Source organism: Poecilia reticulata, chromosome 11 (assembly GCF_904066995.2).
Source record: "Poecilia reticulata chromosome 11, P_reticulata-male-v2, whole genome shotgun sequence".
Taxonomy (NCBI): domain Eukaryota; kingdom Metazoa; phylum Chordata; class Actinopteri; order Cyprinodontiformes; family Poeciliidae; genus Poecilia; species Poecilia reticulata.
The window spans coordinates 1,606,344-1,633,114 of NC_088840.1; the positions used below are offsets into that span (position 1 = coordinate 1,606,344).

At 41.1% G+C, this 26,771-nt stretch overlaps 1 protein-coding gene across 1 annotated transcript in view; it reads left to right on the forward strand.

Annotated features, from left to right (window-relative positions):
• The window catches only part of phf14 (PHD finger protein 14), a 107,833-nt gene extending 81,395 nt beyond the window's left edge, over positions 1-26,438 (forward strand). The window contains exons 17-18 of the mRNA XM_008421223.3: positions 3,592-3,709; positions 25,279-26,438. Of these exons, the coding sequence (XP_008419445.1) occupies positions 3,592-3,709; positions 25,279-25,350 (190 nt within the window). The 3' untranslated portion in view covers positions 25,351-26,438. The remainder of the gene's footprint in view (positions 1-3,591; positions 3,710-25,278) is intronic.
• The last annotated feature ends 333 nt before the right edge of the window (positions 26,439-26,771 follow it).

Here is a 26,771-nt window from a genome sequence, read left to right on the forward strand (position 1 = left end):
GAGATACGATCCTAAGGCCACCAAAACGAATCCCCTCAACACCTTGGCTGCGCCTAGAAATTCTGTCCATGAAGGTAATGAACAGATTCAGTGACAAAGGGCAGACTCTGACACCGGTCAGAGACCTGACAGCCCGTATCAAAGGGCTGTCAGGTGTCATTACTCCCGGAGAACCCCCCACAGGGCCCCCCCGAGGGACACGGTCGAACGCCTTCTCCAAGTCCACAAAAAACATGTAGACTGGTTGGGCGAACTCCCATGCACCCTCCAGGACCCTGCTGAGGGTGTAGAGCTGGTCCAGTTTTCCACGACCAGGACAAAAACCACACTGCTCTTCCTGAATCCGAGGTTCGACTATCCGACGGACCCTCTTCTCCAGGACCCCTGAATAGTCCTTACTAGGGAGACTTAAGAGTTTGACCCCGTGTAATTGGAGCACACCCTCCGGTCCCCCTTTTTAAACAGGGTGACCACCACCCCAGTCTGCCAATCCAGGGGAACTGTCCCCGATGTCCATGCGATATTGCAGAGTCATGTGAGCCAACACAACCCTACAACATCCAGAGCCTTAAGGAACTCCGGGTGGATCTCATCCACCCCCGGGGCCCGGCCACCGAGGAGCTTTTTGACCACCTCGGCGACCTCGTCCCCAGAGATTGGAGAGCCCAACCCAGAGTTTCCAGGCTCAGCTTCCTCAACAGAAGGCATTTTGGTGGGATTGAGGAGGTCTTCGAAGTATTCCGCCCACAACGTCCCGAGTTGAGTTCAGCAGCACACCATCCCCACTATAAACAGTGTTGGTGCTGCACTGCTTCCCCCTCCTGAGACGCCGGACGGTGGATCAGAATTGCCTCGAAGCCGTACGTAAGTCTTTCTCCATGGCCTCTCCAAACTCCTCCCACACCCGAGTTTTTGCCTCAGCGACCACCCGAGCCGCATGCCGCTACCCATCAGCTGCTTCTGGAGTCCCACAGGCCAAAAAGGCCTGATAGGACTCCTTCTTCAGCTTGATAGCATCCCTCATCGAAGGTGTCCACCAACGGGTTCGAGGGTTGCCGCCACGACAGGCACCGACAACCTTGTGGCCGCAGCTCCGATAAGCTGCCTCGGCAATGGAGACACAGAACATGGTCCATTCAGACTCAATGTCCCCAACCTCCTCCGGAACGTGTTCGAAGTTCTGCCGGAGATGGGAGTTAAAGCTCCATCTCACAGGGGACTCCGCCAGACGTTCCCAGCAGACCCTCACTACACGTTTGGGCCTGCCAGGTCTGACCAGCTTCCTCCACCAACAGAGCCAATTCACCACCAGGTAGTGGTCAGTGGACAGCTCAGCACCTCTCTTCACCCGAGTGTCCAAGACATACGGCCGCAGAACCGATGAAACAATGACAAAATCGCTCATCGAACTGCGGCCTAGGGTGTCCTGGTGCCAAGTGCACATATGGACACCCTTATGCTTGAACATGGTGTTCATGATGGACAATCCGTGACGAGCACAGAAGTCCAACAACAGAACACCACTCGAGTTAAGATCGGGGGGGCCGTTCCTCCCAACGACGCCCCTCGAGGTCTCACTGTCATTGCCCACGTGAGCGTTGAAGTCCCCCAGTAGAACAAGGGAGTCCCCAGGAGGGGCACTCTCCAGTACCCCTTCTAAGGACTCCGAAAAGGATGGGTAATCTGAACTGCTGTTCGGCCCGTAAGCACAGACAACAGTCAGAACCTGTCCCCCCACCCGTAGGCGGAGGGAGGCTACCCTCTCGTTCACCGGGGTAAACCCCAACGTACAGGAGCCGAGATGGGGGTCAACAAGTATGCCCACTCCAGCCCAGCGCCTCTCACCGTGGGCAACTCCAGAGTGGAAGTACGTCCAGCCCCTCTCAAGGAGACTGGTTCCAGAACCAGAGCCATGCGTTGAGGTGAGGCCAACTATTTCTAGCTGGAACCTCTCAGCCTTGCACACTAGCTCCGGTTCCTTCCCCACCAGAGAGATTCCACATCCCAAGAGCCAGCTTCTGCTGCCGAGGATCAGACCGCCAGGGTCCCCTCCCTCGGCTGCCGCCCGTTACACACTGCACACGACCCCTTTGGCCCCTCCGACAGGTGGTGAGCCCATTGGAACGGGGACCCACGTTTCCTCTTCAGGCTGAGCCCGGCCGGGCTCCATGGGTAAAAGCCTGGCCACCAGGCGCTTGCCATCGTGCCCCACCTCTAGGCCTGGCTCCAGAGTGGGGCCCCGGTGACCCACGTCCGGGCGGGGGAATGCTAGATCCAAGGTTGTTGTGCATCATAAGGAGTCTTCGGGCTGCACTTTGTCTGGTTCCTCACCTAGGACCTGTCTGCCTTGGGTGACCCTACCAGGGGCATAAAGCCCCAGACAGCATAGGTCCTAGGATCATTGGGACACTCAAACCCCTCCACCACGATAAGGTGGCAGCCCAAGGAGAGGTATATATATATATAAAATTATTATTATTTTTGTCATAGTCATAGTACCCCCAAGAATTTAAAACTACTTTCACCCCTGCTTATTTCATAGGTCTCAGTGCTCTAAAATGTAAGAGTATTTTCCCTTTAAATAAAAACAAAACAACATTTTTGTGTTTTAGTAAATATGATTTACCTACTAGTTTATTTTTCTTTACAAATTTACAGTTTTTCATCCAAATACTGAATGAGAAAAGAGTTGGAGTTTATTCCCCAAAACTCTACAATCTCATCAGTTCACAGAAAATCAGTTTTAACAGGTCTGGCGATCCTTTTTAAGCCACCTCAAGTAGTTCCTTCCGTCATCAGGAAACCATTCATACCAGCTGTATTTTACAAGCAGAGGTTTTGTCAAAGAAACTGCACTTTCAGTGCTGACTAAGAGAAAAGGACAACTGAAAGGAAGAAGTCCTTCCAAAACCATAAATTTTGGATTCATTATTTTTTCTCTTCTTGCCTTTTTCTCCGAAAATAGGTTAGTAAAAGCATAACACATCTGAATTATTATAATGTCTGACTTATGATGGATCAGAGCAAATAAAGGAAGTTATCAATCAATCAATCAATCAATCAATCAATCAATCAATCAATCAATCTAGTTTTTTTGTATAGCACATATCAGCAGCAAGGCAGTTCAAAGTGCTTTACATAATAAACAGTTACCACCACAAAGTTCTATAGTTCTTAACTTCCCTTTTAACATTTATAGAAATAGATGGGTTAAAGTTTTTGTGCCATATTTGTTTTTGTTTTTTTATGTATAGCAGGTTTTTCTTGTTGTGTTGTTGGAGTTGCGTCGCTTCTCATGAGCTTGAAGAAACAGTCCAGCCCTGGGAGATGTAACAAGCATTTCTCTGACACTAACAAGACCTGTATTTATCAGGGCACTTAGAAAAACCACTGAACAGTGCATGGCTGTGTAAAGTCAAGGGAGTACAGTGATTAAAGAGGGGTAGAAATACATTAGCAAAGTCTCATGGGTGACAGCTTGCTGCCTTGTTATCATCCATCATCTCTCCAGAACCGCTGGTTTGATTGAAGGAGGGCAGCAGCATTATTTATGTGACACATAACACGGGCCCTTCCTGTCCTGTGCCTCAGGTGTGATGAGTGCCAGCTCTGTTATCACTTTGGGTGTCTGGATCCCCCGCTAAAGAAATCCCCCAAGCAGACTGGATATGGCTGGATCTGCCAGGAATGTGACACATCATCATCCAAGGTGAGTGGAAGCGGTCTGCATGTGCAGAAATGTTGTGGGTGTGCTAGTTGCCTACTGCATTAAGTAACTTTTAAAAGATCATAACAACACAAACAAATACGTGTTTTTAATCCCAGTTTTTGTTTTGTTTGTCAAGTAATCTGCAAGAGTTAAGCCAAGGTTTTTGAATTTGGGTTAAACTGTTCACAAGTAAGGTAATCTTACTAATACCTTTACATGTATAAAATTGTATATGCACACGTGTTGTCATGGCTGTTATTGTGAGCCATGCTTCAGTCTTTCATATTGATTGTTTGAGTGTACAATATTTTTCTGTCTTCTTGATGTATATTAGGCAGATGTAGTGGGACTGTCTGGCAGAGAATGGACTCAATTTCAACCAAGTTTAACTATGTTTTGCATATTTATGCATATTATAGGAGATGAGGTATTTGATTTTTTTTCCTTCTTGAAAAGAAGCAGGCATTACCAGAGGCACAGTTGGGAACATTGAAGTTATTGAAGTTAAGCTATCGAAAGTGTAATTACGTTATGTCAGTATTTTCTGGTAAGAAAAAAAAAAAGATGTTCAGCTTCATTCACTTCTACAATTTACCAATTTACAGATCAAGACACAGTACAAGGTTTGTTAAATAATATTAATTTAACCTCAAATAAAATAAAAAAACAGAAATTTTCCTCAGTCTTGGAGGGTTGGAAGACTATTTAAAAATGCATTACTTCGCTGTTCAGGGAAAAGGATTGTTCCTAAGTGATAACAGAAGCCGATCTTCTCAGCAGTTTCAGCAACTTTCACTCCCAGGTTTCATAAAACTGAAAAACTCCATCTCTGACCTCATTAGTATGTTTATGACAGAATCATTCAAAAGATATTGAAAAATGAAAGCTGTTCCCTCATGTTTAGTGTCTTTTACTGAGGATTCCTCCTGTTGTGCAGGAAGAAAGCCTCTTCTCTATAAAACAAATACTTGGTTTGTCTTTGTATGAACCTTCTGAAATAAGGTTCTTTAAACAGAAGATATCCAGTTTGGCAATAGTGCTGAGGACAGCATGCATTATTGCATACAAACAGCAGGTATGGTGGTGGAAGTTAATGCTTTGGGCTTCATTGGTTCTTCTTGCTGGCAATCTTTGTATCTTTTTGGTGTTTTAAATGACAGCAAACACATTCAGTGCAAACAGTTGTACATGTGAGACGAGAGATCTGATTGGCTCCCTGAAATAACTTTGATTAAATGCAACTATGAGGGTTGGAGGTAATCCTGCCATGAGGATTCTCTGTCTCCTTTTTGGTTGTTTCTGTTTTAAATAGCATTATATGATAACTAGTTGAAGCCTCTCTGTCAAAATGAAAATAGTTTTCTTCTTTTTTTTGTCTTCAGAAGGCTGCATTCTTCCTCGTTCCGCCTGCTCTTTGTAGAGTTAAAGGCTGATTGATGCTGGAGCAGCTGAAGTAAATTACAAGAAGTATGTTTTAAATGCTGAGTCACAAAAATGAAACATTCAATTATGAGCAAAATTGAAAGGTTATAGCTCTCTGTAAATGTTAAGTGGTCCCTGGATAACAATCCATTAAATTAAAATTTCTTTTCAAGTGGATTTTCCATATGACTTTTAATATTCAGTGGTACAGCTAAAGAAAAATAGATTTAAAAAAAAGCTGTTTAGCAAAACATACAAGTGTTCCTCATAGAGGTGTGCCGATCGATCGGTCACCGATCATAATCGGCCGATTTTCGTGAAAAAGTGCATGATCGGTGATCGGCGATCATTGGCTCTTGTTGCCGATACCGATCACCTGAATCTCATTTCGCAGCCTGCCTGTGCAGCTGGTCTCCTCTTTCCTTCACACTGCGCAAACGCGCAGCGACAAATCCTAAGCGATGTGGAACTATAACGCACTGAGTGAATGGGGAAGTTTGCGTGTTGCGGTGGAAAATTGAAGCAGGTGAAAATGCATCAACACAACAAAGCTAATATGACATAAAAACAATGCCATACTTGACGGAGTTTGGCTACATCGAGGCTCACTGCAGTAAAAAAGACATATGGAGGATCAGATAGCAGGTAAAGCAGCGCACAGCTACAAACACTCACCCGGTTTAGCATGACGGTCAGGAAGTTAAACAAATAACCCGCAAAATTATTTAAGTCTTCGAGCTGCGATGTGGTTCTGCTCTCGCTGTTGAACCGCTGCTACGCGCTACAGGTAGTAATATTTCACAGACGGAGCGCCGCTTCTGCTCCACCTGGTAGTGACTCTCACACTGAACCTCTGCTTAAAGCTGCAGCATCTAACCTAAAAAAATACATTTTACACACGTATTAAAACTTTTGTTGTCCTAACATGAGACAGATAATCCCTAAAAAAAATAATCGATCTCCTCCCTCCTCTGCATAATTACTCCGCTCAGTCAGAAACAGCCACTCAGAACTAGCAGTAATCAGCTAGCCGCCATGCTATCAGGAAGTTTTCATTCAGTAACTCAGGATTGTTTATTGTAATGGAACCTGTATTTGCCTTTGAATGTTAAGTTTTATACTTGAATTTTTTTGGCAATGTTGAGAGGTTTTATTTTGGCTCTTTACATTATTTAGCCTCTTCAGAGCCTTCATAGGTTATCTGTCTGTTAAAGATAGTATTATTGATAGCAGTACAATTTGCAGAATGCCTGTTTTGTTTAGTTTTCTTCTTGGAAAAAGTTATTAAAAACAAGTTTTTGTCTAAATTAAGGTGAATTCATGGTTCCTTTTTCCACATAATGTAATCGGTAGTGTTTATGATAGAAAAATAATAATAATAATTATGTGATCGGTATCGGTGATCAGTATCGGTGATCGGCCCTCATGGGTGATCGGTATCGGCAGGAAAAACCCTGATCGGCACATCTGTAGTTCCTCATTCTGTAGGCAGTTAGAAGATCACCAAGTTCACAAACCACTGAACCTGATTCAGATCCAAAATGCTTTGGAGATAGTGATGCTTTTCTGTTGGCTAGTGGGTTCAGAACAGCTTTCTGCATTGTGGTGCTGCGTTGCCTCATTTGAGCAGAGATTGCCGGAACAAGCTGAAAGTTTTCTGAGCTTTTTTCTTACGGTGTGACCAGGGATCTCTCCTTATTCGGAGCAGAAACGTAATAAAATAGCTACATGTTCTCGTGTAGATGCTGTCTGATGGTTGATATGGAGATCTAGTAGGCCCAGGTATAAATCTTGCAGTCCTTATAACAGTGAGCTTTCTCACACCATGTTTATATTTGAAGGAAAGATGATGTCATAGTTTACATGTCAGAAGTTCCTAGAAACTCCGAACTCAAAATTGTAAAACTGATATTTAAATATAAAAAGCTTAAATTTATCTTAATTGTTTGAAATTGTAGGAGGTTAGGGTAAAAACCCAATAAGTATTTCTCACAGAGTTGAATATATGCCCTCAAGTAAAAGGCTGCAGTTTTGTAAATGATGAGATTATGTTTCTGCAATAAATAAATTTATTTTTTAGGCTTTCCTGTGTTCTTTCAAGAGGTAACCATGATGGGCACGGTACACAACAACAAGCCATGTTAAACATGAGCACTAAAACATTCAGACTGTTCCCAGAGATGGCTGCTTCTCCTTCCATGTATGTAGCATGTAGTGAATGCTGTAGCTTCCTATGCTGCCCTCCCACTTATTCACATCAAACAGGAGAAGCTGCAGGGCTCTGCCTCACAGCAACAGGACGTTTCATTGGTTAAATAAAAATAAATCTCAACTTTATTTAGCCAGTCAGGAATCACAAAAAAAATCGGTTCAATAACTTTTCAACGCATTACTTTTGATCATCTCTTATTTCGGCAGTGGAAAATAACACATTGTTACGTGTAGAGTGAATTGTTTTCTAAATAAGAAGAATTTTATTTGCTTTAAATTCATCATTAAGAAAGCACAGGTAAGTAAAAATGGATGAAAAAAGCCAACACGTGTTCGCCACCACTTACATGGCAGGGTCTGCATTTTGAGAGGCAGTTAAGAATGTGACATTTTTCAGAAAGCATGATTCACAGACCTTTTAAGGCGCGAGGTGCTCAGAGTGTCTCAGTAATAGCAAGTGTGGGGAGATAATTGACTCCACTAAGGGCATCTAAAAAGCACTCTGAGATGAGAGCTGTATTTAAGGAAAGTTTTATTATCCGCCTCTAAATGCCAAGCCATGCACCGTTTTTGCCTGTGGTGGAGGAATGTTTCTTAAATGCCAGCTTTAAGTGCAGAATATTACCTGATCTGTGCGTTTGAGATTCATCTGGTCGAGATAGTGGGGCGGTCAGCTTATGACTGACTGTCTTCTACACAGAGTAGTGCAGGAAGTAATTTACCAGATCTCCCTGCTGCTACTGGCGTTATCTAAGAAGAAGTGCAACATCTGAGGGAAGAAATAAACAGAAGATAAATGAGTTTTACCTTAACTTTGTCACAAAAAACCATAGATTCCCAAGTAGTTCCAAACATTACATTTTTATTTTGCCAAGTGTCACCCAAATGCTGATGCAAAGGTCACTTTGTTCCACATGAGCTATTCAATTTTGAGCTGCCATAGAGCGCAAAATATGACCTCCTTCAGATTTAAATAGAAAACATATAAAAAAAACAGTCATTATATGTGAATGTTATTTTTAGTCCACAGTATTAAGAAAAATTTGGTTTTTAACACACTGATTAAAATCAGTCATTTCCATTTTATTTCTTCCCACCCCACAGTAAAAGTCATCTCATGACACTTTGAAAGAGCCAGTTTGTTTTCAAATATATGTTAAAGAATTCAGTCCAAATTCAGCCAGACAGAGGGAGATTCACACCAATATGAATACAATTCAGTAAATTAATTTTCAGTACAGTAATATGGATAGAGCATATCATGAAATGGCACAAAGGAAAAAGTTATCTATTAAAGAAGACCACCAAATGTTGCTGGATGATTGTGAATTGAGCATTGTAATGTAATGAAATCCAGCCTGAAAAGAGTTCAAGGAAAACGGGTCAAACATCCGACTACAGGACTAACGGGAAAGCCGAGTCTGTCTTTATATTGATGGTTAATGTGATTTGCTAGTTCCAGTTTTTGAGCCTTCCTCCTCTGAATGATTGTGTTCATATGTATAACTCTATCAAGTTCTGTAGTCATTGTTGTAACAGTCTCAGAAGGTCCAGGAATATCCATTTCTAAATATGAGATTTAAATAAATAAGAAGGCACCTTTTTAATATTTAATGACTCTACTTTTTTTAGTCAGACTGCCAGTTTAACTTTGTTCCAAAGAACTGTCTAGCTGGTGAAATTAAAACATTTTTAACCTCTGGAAGTGAAACAGACTCAGCATAGTTTCATCCCTCAAAACACCTGTAAATGCTTTCATTTCTATCTTTTTTTTGTTTGTCTTCACTTAACTGCACTTGGAGGAGTACAGCTATGGATACAAAATCAAATGAGGAATTCAATATAAGTTCAGATGTAACTACAGTGGCACAAATTGACTATATTGAAGAGATTTTGCACATAAAATTCAAAGAGCTGTGATTCTATAATCCTTCAACAGTCATGCAGCAAATCACAACGTGATAAGACAGTTCTGTAGCAATTTACACAGGTAAGAAAAGCACGTCTCTATCTCCCAACTCGTATCTCTTGAACCAAAACTGTAGAAATTTTGAGTAAGCTTGTTTGAAAACTATTTCAGTCTGACGTTCTGTTGTCTGTATTTTGTGGTGGATATGAGCCATCAGAGGTATCTTACTTTTGACAAAGTGAAAAAATTACATATAAATATTATTATAATATGCATAATATTGTTTCATTTCTAAGGTAGCGCTCTTGTGTCAGATAATCTAAATCAACATTGGGGAATAAGGCTAACAGTGATTTACAAAATCACTGTTAGCCTTCATAGCTGGAGCTGAACCCCTGAACTCCACAAACAATGCCTGACCTCAGCTGGCATTTTGCTGGTGGATATAAATACAGTACATTAATATTCTATTCATAAAATATAAACAATAATATGTTAAAAAATTTTGTGACAAGTTATCCCCCAAGCCCTCACGTCAATAGCCGTTCCATCAGCAGTGCTGAGCCCCCTTTTGCTGTTTTGGTTTAGCCAAGTAGGAGGGACGACTGCTCCAAGATGGCCACCGTATTTCCTGCGCCTGAGCAGCCGATACGACGTCTACTCTTCATTATGTCCATGGTTCTCCTCTGTCCATGAACACCCAGTTTAGCGATCTACAGAAAGTTTCCTCTGACTAGTTGAAAATGAAGCTCCAACAAACTATGAACTCAGGAAAAGCAAAGTGTTTGTTTTTTTTTCTTGCCTGTGGAACAGTGGCTTCTGAAGTATATTTTTAGGAAATTATCTTAAAAAAAAGTTGTTTTTTAAGTTAACTTTAAAATATTAGATGTAAAATATTTGCCCTTTGAGATTGTGTGGTTATATTGCACTATATTACCTTGGTTACTTTTGAACACATCTGATAGTTTGTTTAGTTCTGCAGGATGGTTTTCTTATTTTCTTTTAAAGGTCAGAATAAATGAGATTTGGTTGATGTTTCAGAAGAAAATAGCATTTTAATGATGATTTGTCTTTGTGATTTGCTTGCATTGTTGAGGTATCTGCAGGCAGGTGTAATTACAGAGGAGCCGCTGGTTGCTTGTGTCACTGCAACTGTGAAGCTGAATGTTGCGACCACACATGCGTGTTTCAGCTGTACAAAAGGGGAAATAAAAGGCTTTATTGGACACCCTGGAGTTCATTACAGACGCTGTGTTTCTCTCAGCCTGCTCCGTTTAGATAAACCTCACTCTGACCAAGGCCATATCCCTCCCGCTCCAGGGCCTTGCTAAATTGATTTCAGCAATAAAGTGACAGTCTTGCCGTAATATACAGATGGCCTTTAATTCAGGCTTGTTGCCGTGCCAAGGGGCTCTTGTTTAAGGCTTTATTTATACCCTTGCAGCAGTGCCTGGCATGCTGGGCTTCATGGTGAATCAGGAGAGGAGATTCTGATAAAAGGTTTGAAATGCCAAAAGCTCTTAAAGTTGTTCAGACAGTGTTTAAAGTGCTCAACTGTGAACTTGTGTGGGATGCACCACTCAGGCTGCTCTCAGCCTTGTTGTTATCAAAAGGTTTGCAACTGTTGAAATGAATGTCCATAAAAGTTTAATTTGCTTGACTGCCACCACAGCCACAGGCCAACTCCTACTCTGCTAACGATATAAACTTGAAGTTGGGTTCTGACCTCAGATTATTCGGCTCTGTTTATGTCTTGTAGCGCTTTTTCCCGGTTAACGTGCTGACTTTGACTACAGTGTTCATGAGCTCAGTGCGCTGTAGCTGAAGTATTCTGGCTCTGTTTTTCTTTTAAGAATTTTGCATTCACAAGCTGTGCCATCAATCAGTGGCTTCCTGCCTGACCTGTGAAAGACTGTAATTAAATTAGCCTAATTACCGTAATGAAGTGTCACAGTCTGCTGCCTTTACTATATGGAGTAAATTGAAAGAAAAATAGGCATCATTACTCATCAGCTGTTGTGGTCTTCAGAGGGGGGGGGGGACGAAAAAAAATCTGTCAGCTCCTCATCCTGTAAGTATCTGTCTTAGAGGAGAAATCTAACCTTTAACCTATTTTTATTTTCCATGTAAAGCGTTTTTCATTAGCAGTTTGATTGGATTAATCTGTATCATTGGTGCATTTATGAAATGAAGATAAATTGCCTGATTTGAATTTGTTGTCCTCTATTTTTTCCTACGTGTTCAAGTTTAATCCTAATGCCTTGGTTGGGGAAGAGTGCATTGAAAAAGTCCAGCAGTTAAAGCTCTGCTGAAGTGTACAGGCGATTACAGTTTGATAACTGCATTATTGATGCTTGTCTCGCAGACATAGCTAAAGCGTAGCCACAGTTTAATGTGATTTAAAGGCGAGCAGGGCTAACTAGACCAGCCCAGAGGGAGCACAGTTGTGGCCTTGCGGGACGCCAGAGGCGAAGAGAAAAATCAATGCCTGGGAGTCACCTCCATCACTTTAACTAGGCGCTACAGACGTGCATGCCCCTCTCAGGGCCTAATTTGTGAAATAAACTGAAGTGTGTGATTGCTGTTGGGATCCCCAGTGGCTTGAGTGGCCCATTTCTCTGAACCCAGTTCTGTTCTAATAACCCTTTTAGCAGAGAAGGTACATAAGGCCACTTGTCAGACTCCCCAGTATTATCTGACCATAAAGCGTTGAGCAGACTCTGAGAAACAGCTGCGCAGCCTTCGTTAGGGTAACAGCTCTACAAGTCCCTGGCTCCTGCTGTGCAGGTTGAAAGCATGTTTCAGTCCAATGGCATTCTGCAGTCAGGAACAGCTCCTTCTCTCTGTAAATATTCATAATGATCTTCTCTTTAGCATTTTTTGTGAACCCACCAAAGCTGAATGTCTTATTTCTTTTTTTGTATCTTAGGTTGTCTTAAGCACCTCCCTCTAAGGGACACCTCACTAAGGGACAAGGGTGTATAGAAAATGGATGGATGGATGGATGGATGGATGGATGGATGGATGGATGGATGGATGGATGGATGGATGGATGGATGGATGGATGGATGGATGGATGGATGGATGGATGGATGGATGGATGGATGGATGGATGGATGGATGGATGGATGGATGGATGGATGGATGGATGGGTTGTCTTAAGCATGTAGCAAACCAAGGAAGTAAACAAAACTGTGCAAAAGGATCAAATTGAAATTTAGAAACTATCTGAGACACTAAACCCCGGCCATGATGCCAGCCTCTCCATGCAGTAGATCTTTTAGTACTTATTAAAACATTGGACTTTATTTGCAGCAGAAAGTCAAATGTGAAACTTTAGGGTTGGATAGTGAACATTCGTTTAAGATATAAATTTATTATTTGTTCCAGATGTTAATAAGTGTTTACAATCACACACACACACAGAAGGACAGTTAATTATCTGTGTGCTTTGATTTGAACAGGAGCAGGAATGGCTGAAGTGAATTCAGATCAGCCAGGATCACCTGCAGCTGACTGTGCTGTACTCACACTGGGACAGAAACACTAAACTGCTTCTGGTTCTAAATACAGTTGAACCCAAAATGATTCACATCTCTGACCTACAATTATCAGCAGCACAAAGTCAGCACCTCACCATAGAAACCACAGAGACTTTTTTATTTATTAGTTAAAATTTAAAATATGTGATAACCATGCATACGATGTTTACCTATTATTCTGATAATATTGGAATTATAGAAAGTTTATGGTTATGATTACTATAGTTTGCCTTGCAAACTTTTTCAGCACAGCAGTTCTTAAATGTCCTCACATATATTGACATTGAAATTAAAAGCTGGTAAGTTATTTTATTTATGACCGACTAAACAAATAGTTCCTGATAGTTCTGCAAATTAGTAACACAAATTGCACTTTCTTATAACTACTACATTCATTATGCTTTCTTCAACTCTGATCTGTCATTTGAATATTTGACCACCTTTCATAAGTCAACTCGTTTAACAATGAAAACACAGGCTTGAAGCCATTAGCCATTAGCTTTAGCAAGACATTCACTGCAAAAACACAAAGTCCTACCAAGTATTTTTGGTCTCATTTCTTGTGTAAATATCTTAGCACACTTGAAATAAGATAAAACTTACATGTAATCTTTCAGCAAGAAATAGGAGCTCGTTTTAAGTCAATAATTCTTCAATAGTGATTAAAACGTACTAATTCCATTGGCAGATTATTTCATTTATAACCCTCATCCCAGCTGTTTCGCACTGACTTCTTATATTTGATCTTTGCTGGCAGAGTGTTTTCAGTGAATATTCAATCACAGTCTGACCTCAGAGGGAATTGTTGGGATGAGGGCATTCTCAAACTTTTCTTAACACAAAACTAACAGACAAATATTTTTAATTTGGTGGCAGGGCTGTTAGCTCTACATGTTTTTCTGCTGTTTTTGGCTGCAGTCTAGAAATAGAGACATCCTTCTCTTTCCAACTCTACATTTCTTTCAGGGATATTTGTAGCTATCAGACAAGGTGATAAGAGGGAAACCTGCTTTTGCATTTCACCTCTTATTAAATTAGCCATCGCCTGGTAAGACCATCTCAGTATCAGTCATGCCTCACTGAAATGGAAATTTGTTTCTTGCGGGGAAAAGGGAGCATTAAACAGTGCCCTTCGTAATAAATGTAACTGGAATTGCAAATATGAGCAGTCATCAACTTTAAATGTTCTCTCTGGTGGTTGAGGAGCAAAGGTTTGGGAATGTGGCTGAGGACAGAAGTGGGTAAATGTAGCGAGTAATGCACTGCCTGAACAGACTCATGAAGCTGTTGTTTATGACCCATGAAAACGGTGTCATCCCTTGAATGGCAAAAAGATCTCTGTTACATGGAGGAACCAAAAACAACCAAAACACAGGGAAAATGTGCTCACGTTTGTAAGTTGGGTAATTATTTTGTGTGTTTTAGGATTCTGAGAAGAAATAAAAACAGAAGGTGTTCTACTATGTCATGCTTGAAAAAAGTGTGAAATATAGCAGAAAGAGCAGAGAGATCTGAGCTAGATAAAATACTTCCAGATTATTAATGTATTTTTCATTCCTCTTTGTGTGCAGAACAGAAGTTTGTACACTTATCCATTTCCTAAAACCATTGCAAGGGTAGATTTGCACCTCAAACTGGTTTCCAAGGAAACATCTTTCTGTGCTTTCACAGTTGATTTTGAGGAATAAGCAACAGCAAATTTTTGTCGACCCAGTTGAAGTCTGATTGTAAGAGACCAGCACTTGGTGCTGAAAATTAGATTTTCCTCTGAAAGCTGAAGCAACAGAGAAACACGTCCTGTTATATTGTCAGAGCAGTTTGTTAAAACTTGTTGTTGCTGGTTTGTAATAACCTTAAGCTTCTGTTACACTGTTTACTCCTATGTTTGAGGAGAAGTCATAAAGTGCTTTTTTCCCCTCTCAGGCGCCATAAGAAACAAAGTGCATTTTGACAAACATCAAGTCCCACTGCTTATATGAAGTTTCCGTGTCATTTATGATGCTGCCTATTGAATATATTGTGTATATAGTTGAATGACAGTATTTATTGCATAGAACCAGCTCACCAGATGTCTTCAATGTTTCTTTACTTAATTATTTGTACTTGCATTTTCAACGTACCTGTTCCCATTCCGTCTCCTCTCAGTACCGTTTCTTAAACCATCACTTTTCTATTGAATTGTGAAGATACTGTAGTGATTTGGGTTTTTTGTGTGTTTATTTAGGTTTTATGTTCTGTTGAGTCTCTCTGTTGTCCTGTCTATCCCTTGTTTCTCCTGATTGTTTCCCTGTGTATTTACACCCACCTGAGTTCCTTGTTCCTTGTTGGGTCCTTGTCTTGTCCACCGTCAAGTTTGTCGTCCAGTCCGCAGTCTATGTTTATATTACCAGTTGCTACCAGTTTGAGCCTTAGCCTTCCGCTCATGTGTGCTGCCTGGATTATTGTACTGACTCGTCATTGAATTCATCATTTCTCATCACTAGCTGGGTCCACTGCATCTTCCTCACCACTTCACACCGCAATTCATGACGGTTACAGTAAATCATTTAAAAATCCCTATGTGTAATTAAATTTTGTTGTATTTTTTATCTTAATTTATTCACTCTTAAAAATTTGACAGCTTGAGAATGATCAAACTAAAATATTTCTAAGCAACCTCTTGTTGACAGATGTCACTTTTGGGAGTCACAAAACTACATTTCCTTCCAGTACGGTAGCTGATGGAAAATGATCTTTATCCTTGATTGTCAGCAGGTAGGAAATGAGAGAATGTGGCAGACCGTTATGTACGGGAACATGTTGGGACTAGAATGAAAAGCAAAATTAGGAAGTAGGTGGAATGACAAACTTTTTTCCCTGATGAAGTCCTTATGTGTGTTTTGGGTCGTTGTCCTGCCGCATGATAAATTCCTCCCAGTTACTTGGGATGCATTTCTCTGTAAATTGTTTATGTACATTTCTGAAGTCATTCCGCTGCTACCATCATCACTTGTATCATTAATAAAAATGAATGAACCTGTTCAGAAACAGCCACGTACGCCCAGCCATGACATTACCTCCACCATGCTTAACAAATGAGCCTGTGTGCTTCAGATCCAAAGCAGTTCTTTGTTTTATCCAGCCTTTGGTTTTTCCATCATTTTGGTAGAGATTCATCTTGGCCTCATCAGTCCATCAGATTGTGTTCCAGAACTTTTGTGTCTCATCTCTATACTTCTTTGCATATTGCAATCCGGTCTTGTGATTCTTACTACTGATGAGTGGTTTGCCTCTATATTTCTGCCCTCGGAGTCTTCAAACAGTATATTATGATACCTTCACCCCTGCACTGTGGGGTTGTTGTTGATGTCACTACTGATGCTTTGGAATTTTTTTCACAGCTCTCACATCAACTGCTGCTGTTTTCCCTGGCCGATGATACTTATTTGCAGTACTTATATGTCTTTCACAGTGGACATGCATCTAAGATGAAAATTTCAGACCCTCCATGATTTCTAAGTAGGAGAACTTGAAAAGTCGCAGAGTGTTCAAATAGTTATTTTCTTCACTGTATAATATGGAGACATATTTCTGAAATGTGTTCAATATTTCAAGATGAGAATTGTAAGTAATTAGGAAAGTGGATATTGATTAGATAGTACAATAATATAAGTGTTCATGTTCATGAAAAAGACGATTTAATTCCTAAAATTAGTGTAAAAATTTTTTATTTTACACCATATGTGAATATGTGTCAATATGATTTTTTAATACTATAAATTCTTTGCATTTAGCGTTATTTATAAATTGTTCCAAACCTTTGGTTAGCATTAGTTATTATTTAACTTAAGTAGTACTAGTAGTAGTTTAATTATTATTATTATGCACATTGGATTTTAAATAAACATTTTAAAGCTCCTTTTGTAAGTAATTTAGTTTTTTAGCTGCTAAAGCCAGGATTACCCAGCAGCTCTCCAGAGCTCAGCTGCTGCTTGGGTTTTCTGTTCTGGACTGGATTTATTAAACTGTTGGCCGGTAAAGGTTAGAGGGGTCCATGCAACACAGCTTTTTCTGCTGCACATTTTGCAGCGTAAGACACTGACACAAATAAACATAATGGAAGCAGAAAACATGATAAGAAAGCAAGTCGCACTAATTAACTGCTAATTCTTCTGAGGACTGTACGGCCTTGATAAAGGCAGGGAAGCTTACTGAAGTACACACTGTGTTATATATTATGATTCCTTTGCAGCAGAATTTTAATTCAAGTTTCTGAAGATTTGCTGGGGTGGGTATGTGTGCGTGTGCATGTGCGTGTGCGTGTGTGTGTGTGTGTGCGTGTGTGTGTTTTCGGCCGGTTTTGTTAGCCTTATTGGAGCAGCAGTCATGGGTTTGGCTGTCCTGGTCTTTAATGCCACCTAGAGCCCAGGCTGAGCTCTCTTTCTCTCTTTGTGCATCACAGAACAGGAACAACTCTCTGCTAGTGCACTTTAAAGTGTCTACCTCCAATGAAAGACGTGGCATTTCATTATCATATATGTATGTGTTAGTGCCAGCGGCTCTGGCAGCCTATAGGAATGTGCTGCCCTCCTCCTCTCTCTGCTCTGCTCGTCTCCTTTATCTCCTCAGAGGGATGGAGATATCCCACAATGTCACAGCCCATCAGCAGCTGCAGGCTCTTCAGAGAGGCAGCGTCTCTCACGCCTTTTCCCCAGAACGCATATCTCTGTAGTACGGGCTACTGATGCACAACTCAGCACCTTAACTGTGTTGTAGCAGGAGGAGGCAGAGCGCTGCTGCTTCAAGTCAGCTGTTTCCCTGGATGAGCCACTCTGGCTGCGCCAGGCGCCTCACTTTCACACCCATGAAGAACGGCAAGCTTCAGACCAGTAATTATATCAGGTCTCTTGAAAATCATTAGATTTGTTATTCATCGTTGATGTGATGACAGTCTGCCTGATTGCACAGGGTAAACAGGTTGTTTTAAAAAAGACAGCAAATTACAAAGAGAAACTGTGAAGGCGAAATACTTCTTTTTAGAAACTTGTTTTTTGTTATTATGAGTTTTTTATTTGCCTTAATAATAGTGAAAATAAGGAATATATTTTCTTAAAAATAACTGAATCCAAAATTGTGATGCTGTGATAAACAGCAGCAGAGAGGGTCAGGCGCCGCCCTTATTCAGCACAATTAACATGCTACAGGAACTTAGCACCTTACATGATTAACCATGAAGACTTCTGTAACCACAGTAGGGATGCACCCATATGAAAATGTGGGCAAATTAATATCTGATATTAATATTGCTGTTCTGACCAGTAGCCTATATATATATATATATATATATATATATATATATATATATATATATATATATATATATATATATATATCACTACCACTGTGACATGGCCCCTCCATAATAAATAAACATTGGCTCTTGTTATCGACCCCGTTTCATCAGCCGATACTGATGTTGCCATCAATTGTCTGAACTTTGGCCCAAACTAGAGAGAATTCTATTCATTTCATTTGATGTTTTGTAGTTTTACTCAAATTTTCTTCTATAATAAGCCACATTTACCCAGTTGCTCTCACAAATGTACATACACACACCCATACACACTTGGTGTTCGTACCTTCCAACTCTAGATGACTTAGAGAGTAAATCCACTGCTTTACATTATTGGGGTTCCTCAAGTCTTTTCATTTTAATCTGTTTTCATCTGTTTAATAATCAGTGTGGAATATGTTGTGTGCTTGAGGGTAGATTTAATAATATTAGATGATGGTAAAGACCTGATCATTTTATTATGTCTTGATACATAGCACCCTAGAGCCTACACTGTTTATATTATTGCTCTGTCAGTATAGATATTGATATTGTCTTATAAAGTAAAAATCTCTGCATGTGAATTGAACAAGAGTGAAAAGAAGAAGGTTCTTAGAAGAAATTTACTCACTTACTACACAAATATCTGCAACTCTTCCAGAACGTTCAAGGGTTTGATGAACACTAGGAATTAGTTTCCAGATTCCAAACTACCAGGTTCATAGTCAGACTAGTGCTTTTTACCGCTGAATAGCTAGACGTTTCTTTCTTCAAAGAGTGGACTAAACCAAACAAGGCACTGCCACAAATAGGTATCTTTTGATTTGAGAAGTGCAGCATTAGGGAACTTCACCTGTGCTGTGTCTGTGGTAACAACGTCTGGCTGTTTCCATATGCTCTGATAATGCTGTCAGAGTAAAGACTTTGTGTATATCTTGTGCCCTCAAACAGCAAGTACTCCTACTCAGAAAGCTTTTCATACTTGCTGGATGATGGCTGCATTTAAAATATAATTGCTCATCTTCTCCAACTCTTGTACCATTCAGATATGCATGTTGCAGAGGCAATTTCTGCAGAGCCACCATAAAAGCCTAACCATAAGTATAGAAAGGTAAACAGTGGGCTTTATCTGGATGCAATTTTCAGATGCGGTTTCTCTTTCAGCCTGGCGCTTTACTAAGATTCGAAGAGACACAAAGATTAGGACTGTGCGACTCTTCATTCCCAGACAGAGGGGTGGGGTTGGGGGTGGGGGATACAGGGTGGGGGTGGGTTCTGTAGGCAGCCAGACAGCAGGATAATACCAGCACCAGTGAAGCAGTGCAGCACTGACACTCGCCTGCTTTCCCTCAGGCACAGGCAAGAATGATAGGTGGCTGAGGGGTTGGAGTGGCAAGGATAAAGAGCACATGAGAAATCCAGCAAAGGCCCTCAGGGGCCACACGAACCTCCGTCACTCTTCCCCCAGGGACACCCACTAAATCAGAACAGAAGGAGGCATGGGAGGCAGTTCTCTGGGTTTATGAGGTAGTTAGCATGGTTTAGCCCCTCCTCTCCTCTTGTTTCCCATTTAAGAAGTGACTGGCCCTCTGATAATGAATGGCACCACAGGTAATTGGAAAATTGGCAGACTTGTCTGGGAGATTTGGTAGATGGCACAAGCGTATACGATGGGGGAGTTCACGATGCGTCATCCTGCACTCAGATTTATATCGGCCCCACAGACCGACACCACAAAGCAACAGAGTTCAGGAAAAAATGACACATTTTTCTTGAGGGAGGCCGCATATCAAGACTGTTCCAGAAGCACCACCAAGGTTCTTTTAGTAAGAGAAGATTTAGAGGCCAGTCTCTGCATTTACCCTAACACTAATTTACGGGTTTTAGACGTGGCCTTAGAACCCTGCCGGCAGAAAATAGGATGGGTACCGTTAGGCTCATCTTTAGCGTTTGGATGGATGGATGGATGGATGGATGGATGGATGGATGGATGGATGGATGGATGGATGGATGGATGGATGGATGGATGGATGGATGGATGGATGGATGGATGGATGGATGGATGGATGGATGGATGGATGGATGGATGGATGGATGGATGGATGGATGGATGGATGGATGGATGGATGATGGATGGATGGATGGATGGATGGATGGATGGATGGATGGATGGATGGATGGATGGATGATGGATGGATGGATGGATGGATGGATGGATGGATGGATGATGGATGGATGGATGGATGGATGGATGGATGGATGGATGGATGGATGGATGGATGGATGGATGGATGGATGGATGGATGGATGGATGGATGGATGGATGGATGGATGGATGGATGATGGATGGATGGATGGATGGATGGATGGATGGATGGATGGATGGATGGATGGATGGATGGATGGATGGATGGATGGATGGATGGATGGATGGATGGATGGATGGATGGATGATGGATGGATGGATGGATGGATGGATGGATGGATGGATGGATGGATGGATGGATGGATGGATGGATGGATGGATGGATGGATGGATGGATGATGGATGGATGGATGGATGGATGATGGATGATGGATGGATGGATGGATGGATGGATGGATGGATGGATGGATGGATGGATGGATGGATGGATGGATGGATGGATGGATGGATGGATGGATGGATGGATGATGGATGGATGGATGGATGGATGGATGGATGGATGGATGGATGGATGGATGGATGGATGGATGGATGGATGGATGGTGATGGATGGATGGATGGATGATGGATGGATGGATGGATGGATGGATGGATGATGGAGGATGGATGGATGGATGGATGGATGGATGGATGGATGGATGGATGGATGGATGGATGGATGGATGGATGGATGGATGGATGGATGGATGGATGGATGGATGGATGGATGGATGGATGGATGGATGGATGGATGAGATGGATGGATGGATGGATGGATGGATGGATGGATGGATGGATGGATGGATGGATGGATGGATGGATGGATGGATGGATGGATGGATGGATGGATGGATGGATGGATGGATGGATGGATGGATGGATGGATGGATGGATGGATGGATGGAGTTTCTTATATAGTCTCCAAGAAATAGAGTGGCATGTGACCAGTAAGGTTTTTTCTATTAAATTCCTAAAGTGTCTATTTCCGTTAGCTGTTACCATCTCCTCCATTCTGACCTAAAGCAATAGATCTCATATTAACACCATGGGGTCAGGTTTACTCCTCTTTTTTTTATAATATAATAAGTCCACTTCCTGCGTTTGGAGTGCTCTCTGGTTCACTTGAGGCGTTTTCGCACTGCAAGGAACGGAACAGAACGGTTCCGACCGTGTTTGCATTAGAACTTGCGAACGGTTCGACCCGGTTCCAATCGGGCCGGCCAAGTGGTTCTGCTTAGAATCAGCAGCTGATTGGCCGCTGGTTGTTATGGACTCAGACGTTTATTTTCCGTTGACAGCTGGCTCTCACTAAACTGTATTTTATTTTGTAAAGAGTGCTCTTTTCAATATTTTTATTATTAGTTTTAATTAGCAATGAATTCGTCTCTATACAGCGCAATCACCTGGTCTAATGATGAGGTCATTTTTTTCCTCCGCTTAATCGCTGATGAACGAGTACAGAATGAACTAGATCGCTCAACGAGGAAAGAGAAAGTTTTCCGCCGCATCTCTGAGGAAAAGGCTTCGGCCGCTACATCGAAACCATTGTTTAGTTTAAAAAATAATGACATCAGGTACAGCTTCGATGGCGCCCTCAGTGTATATGCAAACACAAGAGGGCTGGAACCGTTCCGTTCCGTTCCGTTCCGTTCCTTGCAGTGCGGTAAAGGCTTTGGTGTTCATACATACATTCCAACCGCACCAGAGTTCACTTCAACCGAACCCAGGCCGAAGTTTGTAGGAGAACCAGAGTTCAATTTTTTGGTCCGCATCAGAGTTCGACTACACATTCACACTTTTCCAAATGAACCGGACTTTCTAGACAAGCTACCTGGAGTTGGATTGAAGCGGACTGAACAGGGCTGGATCACTGAATTCTTCAGTTACCTTAGAATCACAAGCTAAGGTAACTGAAGAATTTCCCAAATCTCATATTTGGAAGATGTCTGATTTTTAAAGATTAGTTATTTGAAAACTTGTGAGCAGAAAAGAGACAAGCATTCTTTATTTAATTAGTAAATCGGTGGAAATTGGAATCATGATCTGCTGTTAGTAAATAACTCTGAAACGTGTCTGACAAAAGGTTTTCTTTTAACACAATGAGGACATGAAAGGAACGCAATAAACACCATTATGGGACATTTAACATTCAGTATATTTTTACTCACAGTTCACAGCATGATTAAATAAAATGTGAAATTTCAGAGAAGTGTCTTTATATGTAAGTAGAACAAAACTACTCACGGGAGTCAGGCCCTCCTTGACTGACAGAAAATTAGCCCCCAACTATTGTCTGCTCTCGTCTAGCTGCCGGCGATTCATAGGGCGCCGTGGGCTGCAGATCCTAACCTGGTGATCACACATTCTAGTGTGTAGATGTGTCTATTAACCTCTGGAGGGGGGGTAATTGTATCTGTCAGAGCTGTTTAATCACCGCTGCAGCTCTGTCACTTTCACTTTGGCTGCTTTTCTAAATCAGCTGGCTCCTGCTCTCTCCATTTCACATTCTTCTTTGTTGCATTTAAAACTCACATTTACATTTACAGTGTCACCATCTGGATGCACTAGCCGAGCACATCACTGTGAGGTAATTCACCTGCAAACCAATCAACAGATAATACTGACATAAATAAATTATACTTGGGTCTTTTCGATTTTTTTCCAAAAAAAGATCAATTATTGTAAAATAAGCCTCCCTGGTACACCAATAACCTGCTGTGGCCAGTGGATGTTTCACTGGGTGATGACTATATATGGAGTGATTATATACTAGCAACATGCATGGTCATAATGCTTTTTTAGATTATTACAAAGATAGATCATTTAGTTACCAAAAAAGACTGTTGTAAGGAAAACATGCAAAACAACCTCTGGCTTCTTATTAAAAACACAATAAAGGAAAGATTGAGTTCTTATGATCAAGCTTGAAGTCTGATAGTGATGGACTCAGACCTGAACCTACAGTCACATAAAGACAGTTACAAAGTCTGCCTTCTATCACCTGAAGAACATTTACAGGATTAGAGGACTAATGTCTCAGTGAGATCTTTCAATAATTGGTTACTGTATTATGTTTTATTGTGTAAAACACTCTGAGTGGCCTTGTTGCTGAAATGTGCTGTACAAATCAACTTGTCTTATATGTTACCCAAGGACCAAGCTTTGGAGGGAAAGTAGGGTAAGATTCTGAACGTGAACCTTAAGCACCAAAGACAATGTGTGTCTGTGTAAAACACTTCTTGAAACGGATTATGAAACAAGCCTTTGGTACACAAGCCTGATAGACAGGATCCACCCCATAGCTAAAGCTGTTACCATGGCAACATGATCAACAGTTCCACCACACAACTCACTGCTGTTGTCCAGTGATCCATCTAAACGTTTCCTCTGTCTGTTTGGACCTTCATTATTTATTTGCAGCACTCATTTTTTCCTCAGTGTCTGAATCAAAGCTGCCTGCAGGTACTGTGAAAAAAAAACAACCCAGTTAAGTTCTGCTCCGTGTGTTTCACACAAGCCTCAGTCAGTCACAGTGGATGAGCTGGGGAAGAGCTGGTGACCTCTGGAGGTCACAGCACCATGCAGTCTACTGCCCACAGGAGCAGGATGGATGCTGACTGACTGCAGCTGGTTCGCTTTTGCTTCCACAGAACATTTTTTACCAGGTTCCACAGTAAACTGAACTTTACAGCATTGTTTTACAATCAGGATCAAATTGCAGTTGACTGAATTTGTGTATATGTATGGATTGAAATGAGTGTATTTAATTTGTTTCTTGTTTAGTAAATCGCCTTGAGACACCATTCGTTCAGAGTCTGCACTATATAGATAAACTAAATTGAAATTGAAATGAACCACTGCATGGGTCACTGATACCAAGTATTCTGGTGACAGTCGTCAGAAGAAAAGGACTCGCTTTTGCACATCAGAGTAGCAACGCTCTTCATTTTAACTAGAACTGTTTCCACAAGCAGCCATGCATCACTGTGGCAAATTACAGGCCGGGCCTTTTCCCTCAGAGAGTCCATCTGTCAAAACTCAAAGCTTTTGCTTTGCTCACAGTAAACAATTTTCTGCATTTTCTGCTTTTATAGATTTAGCTAACTCTGTTTTATTATTGTCTGGCTGTTGAGTTATACACTGATAGCTGAAGTCCTAAATATTTACTGGAAAAGCATTTACATTGTAAGTAATAATGTGGAAAATCAAGTTAGTTGGGGCCAGTCTTTGGTGGAAAGGTGGCAGCAGGATGTTATGTGGATTCAGGATAACAAGAAGTGAGGCAAACTCCCTTTGACAACAAATACCAGAAATCCTTCCCTCACATAATAACAGTAATCTGTTCCCCAAATGTTTCCATACTAGAAAATAAACTGAAATATTTTAATTGAGTATGTCTTAATTAATAGTTGTTATACAGACCCTTCAATAAATGAAAATATTGAAAAGTTCATTATTTTACTAACTCAGTTCACACAGTGAAACACATAATGTAGTTATTCCCCACAGACAGATACCGGTAGTTTTAAGTCTTTATTTCTGTTAATTATGATTCTCTGCTTACAGCGAATTACGACATTTAGGATTAGAATATTACATCTGGCCAATAAAGAAAAACAATTTTACAATTTTGCTTAATGAAAAGAATCTTTAGTACCTGCTTAAGTGTTGATATTTTTAAAAGGTACTTTCAGTCTGACAAACGAGCCTCACTGGAATGGGGATTCTTATTTTATTAGGCTCTTATTGTGCATTTTAATTACTTTTTAAGGTTTTTGTGGCACTAGTGCCCTTTATTTTCTGTAATCAGATGGGAACTGGGTCCCAAAGATTGAGAAATGGACCCTCCAGCGCTGTGTGGAGCTCTGTGTTTACAGCCCACCTGCTCTACCGCTACACCACGCGCCGTCCTGCTCGCATTCATTTTGTGGTTATTGCCAGAGAATGTTTCCTCTGAAGGACCTAACGTGTGGTGCGATGTCTCTGCAGGAGGATGAAGAGCAGCCACAGGAGGATGACTCTGTCAAACAGGAGGCAGCAACGCCGGACAGTCCAAACTGATCCTGGGTCAGACGCTCCCCACCTTCACATCCAGCCTTCGCCTTTTGTGTTCACACTGCAGCACATTTGAACTTTTTACTAGCCTCCCAAAGTTTCCTCTCAGCCATTTCAGTTAGCCTCTGCTCCTCAACATTTAGTATTCCTGAAGAAAACTAGATGAGCTGTGATTGTTTTTGTATGTTTCATGGGTGGAGTTTGTATGTCTTATTGCTAGAGCTGCACAGATGGACTAGTTAAAGTCCTCTTCTGGAGGAGAGTCTGACGGAAGTGAGCCAGCAGAGTACAAACAGCAGAGTTAACCCCATTACGACAGACAGACAGACAGACAGACAGACAGACAGACAGACAGACAGACAGACAGACAGACAGACAGACAGACAGACAGACAGACAGACAGACAGACAGACAGACAGACAGACAGACAGACAGACAGACAGACAGACAGACACCTGCAGCAGTTCCACCTCTTTCCAAACAGTCTATTTTCATATTTTAATGATGTGTGTTCCTGCAGAGTGTCCCGTTTACAGAACGAAGTGCTAGCACAGCATAGCAGAAGTTTCTTCAGATTCATTTGTTTGACATTTGACTTGATGATTTTTACTCTCTTCTTTTAGCTTATTAATAAATTCATCATATTTCCTTTTCATGTACAGGCTTCTCTTGTCACCTGTTACATTAATCTGGAATCTTACTTGTGTACACACTTTTTAGAAAACTTTATTAATGAACTATTAAAAAGTAAAACTAGCCAGCGGTCTGAGGTTCAGACATGCTTCATGTTTGGGCTTCTTGTCATCATCTCACATTTATATTGTGCAGCTGAATGTTTTCCAGGACCAGTGGTCAGACCTCAGATCACTTCCTCTTTCTACAGTGTTTTTCAACTAATGCAAAGGGAATCAGAAATGAAGAGTTTATTTTTGAGACTGTTACCCTCATTATGTCCTTCAATCTGACCAGAGCCACTGTCCAACTGAAAACCTGTCAGAACTTCAGTCCTTTAAAGTGCCAATGGATTTGATGGGGAGAAATGTTTTCTTATATATCATAGATACCAATGCAAAATAAATATATGAAACTATAAATCGTTGAGTTTTCTGACCTTATTTGCTTGGAAAAGCCCTGCTGTGTGAAGGTTGTGGACACAGCAAGAAACAGAAAGAGAAAGAGAGAGAACATTAGGAGAGATTGATAGTGTGTGTAGGACAGTATGATGGGAAAGTAAGAATAGATCATGGCCATGATGGCTAAAATAATTTGGCTAAGATTATGCAGACCCAGTCATTTTTCATTCAGATGCAATAACAAATAACAATTTTTAATTGTGGAATATTTCCTGCATTGAGTTTCCACAACAAAGTGATAGTGCTAGTCCTTTTTTTGTTATGTTTAAAGATAAATTATTTTGTTTACATGAC